The 962-nt window shown below is 35.0% G+C and overlaps 1 protein-coding gene across 1 annotated transcript in view; it reads right to left on the reverse strand.

The window, feature by feature from the left end:
- Positions 1 to 2: 2 nt before the first annotated feature.
- The window catches only part of LOC100178951, a gene marked incomplete at its 3' end in the record, with an annotated part of 14,219 nt that continues 13,259 nt past the window's right edge, over positions 3 to 962 (reverse strand). Inside the window, 3 exon segments of the mRNA XM_018811635.2 lie at positions 3 to 96; positions 365 to 500; positions 564 to 694. Of these exon segments, the coding sequence (XP_018667180.1) occupies positions 19 to 96; positions 365 to 500; positions 564 to 694 (345 nt within the window).

Raw genomic sequence — 962 nt, forward strand, 5'->3', positions numbered from 1 at the left:
TTATGTGGCAAACTATTATCAACCCTTGAAGTTTGAGTAGACATCAAATTTTGCAGCAAATTCTGCCATGCAGTAATACACATATCTGTATAGAGGCTGTGGGACAAAAGTATAAAATAGTTAGAAAGGCACAAACAAACATACAAAGAAGTTTATTTTATGTCATGTTCAAATAGTTTAAGTGACCACTGGGCTCGTAAGGTCTCTTGTCTAAGGACATATATGTCAATTGTACAAACATGGAGCATTGAACCCAATATCCTTCATGAAAGCTTATAACCACTATACCACGGCCATAGCCAAAGTAAAAAAAGTGATCATTATTAAATGACAGTTATCAGCTGAAAACAATAGGTAAAGATACCTCTGTATTAACCATCCCTTTCCTCATATCTCTCATATCTTTTACTTCTTTTAGAACATCAACCTTTCCCTCCAGCTTTGCCCTTTCTGTCAGATTTAGTAGGCATAAGAATGCTCCTGTGCGCCCAACACCGTCACTATAAAATATTGGAGTCAAAGTATTTGGTGCATGTTTCTGAATACAAAGTTTTTAACCATACTTGCAATATACTAAAATGTTGCCATTTCTTTGTTTTTGTGAATCTTGTGCTTTCTTGATAAGGTGTATAACCTTGTTTTCTGAGTCAGGAACTGCATCTTGCATCCAACCACAAAAGTGATAAAAACCAATCTCAAAGCTCTGTAAAACAGCCATGAATTGTATTTATAAAAAACACATTTTGCTAAAACATGTATATACCTCGTTTGTGCCATAATGGATTTTCATTGTTTGTTCTTTCAAGTCACAGCTAGGGCCCTTGGATTCAACTAAAGACAATGTGATTTTACCAAACTGAATGCTGGCTTTTCCACAGTTGGAAAACAAGGGTGTTTCAACTCCTGCATGTTCATGTGAATGTGTATTATACAATACAGTTTGCATACAGTGAAAATAAATT

The sequence above is a fragment of the Ciona intestinalis genome, chromosome 4 (genome assembly GCF_000224145.3).
Source record: "Ciona intestinalis chromosome 4, KH, whole genome shotgun sequence".
Taxonomy (NCBI): domain Eukaryota; kingdom Metazoa; phylum Chordata; class Ascidiacea; order Phlebobranchia; family Cionidae; genus Ciona; species Ciona intestinalis.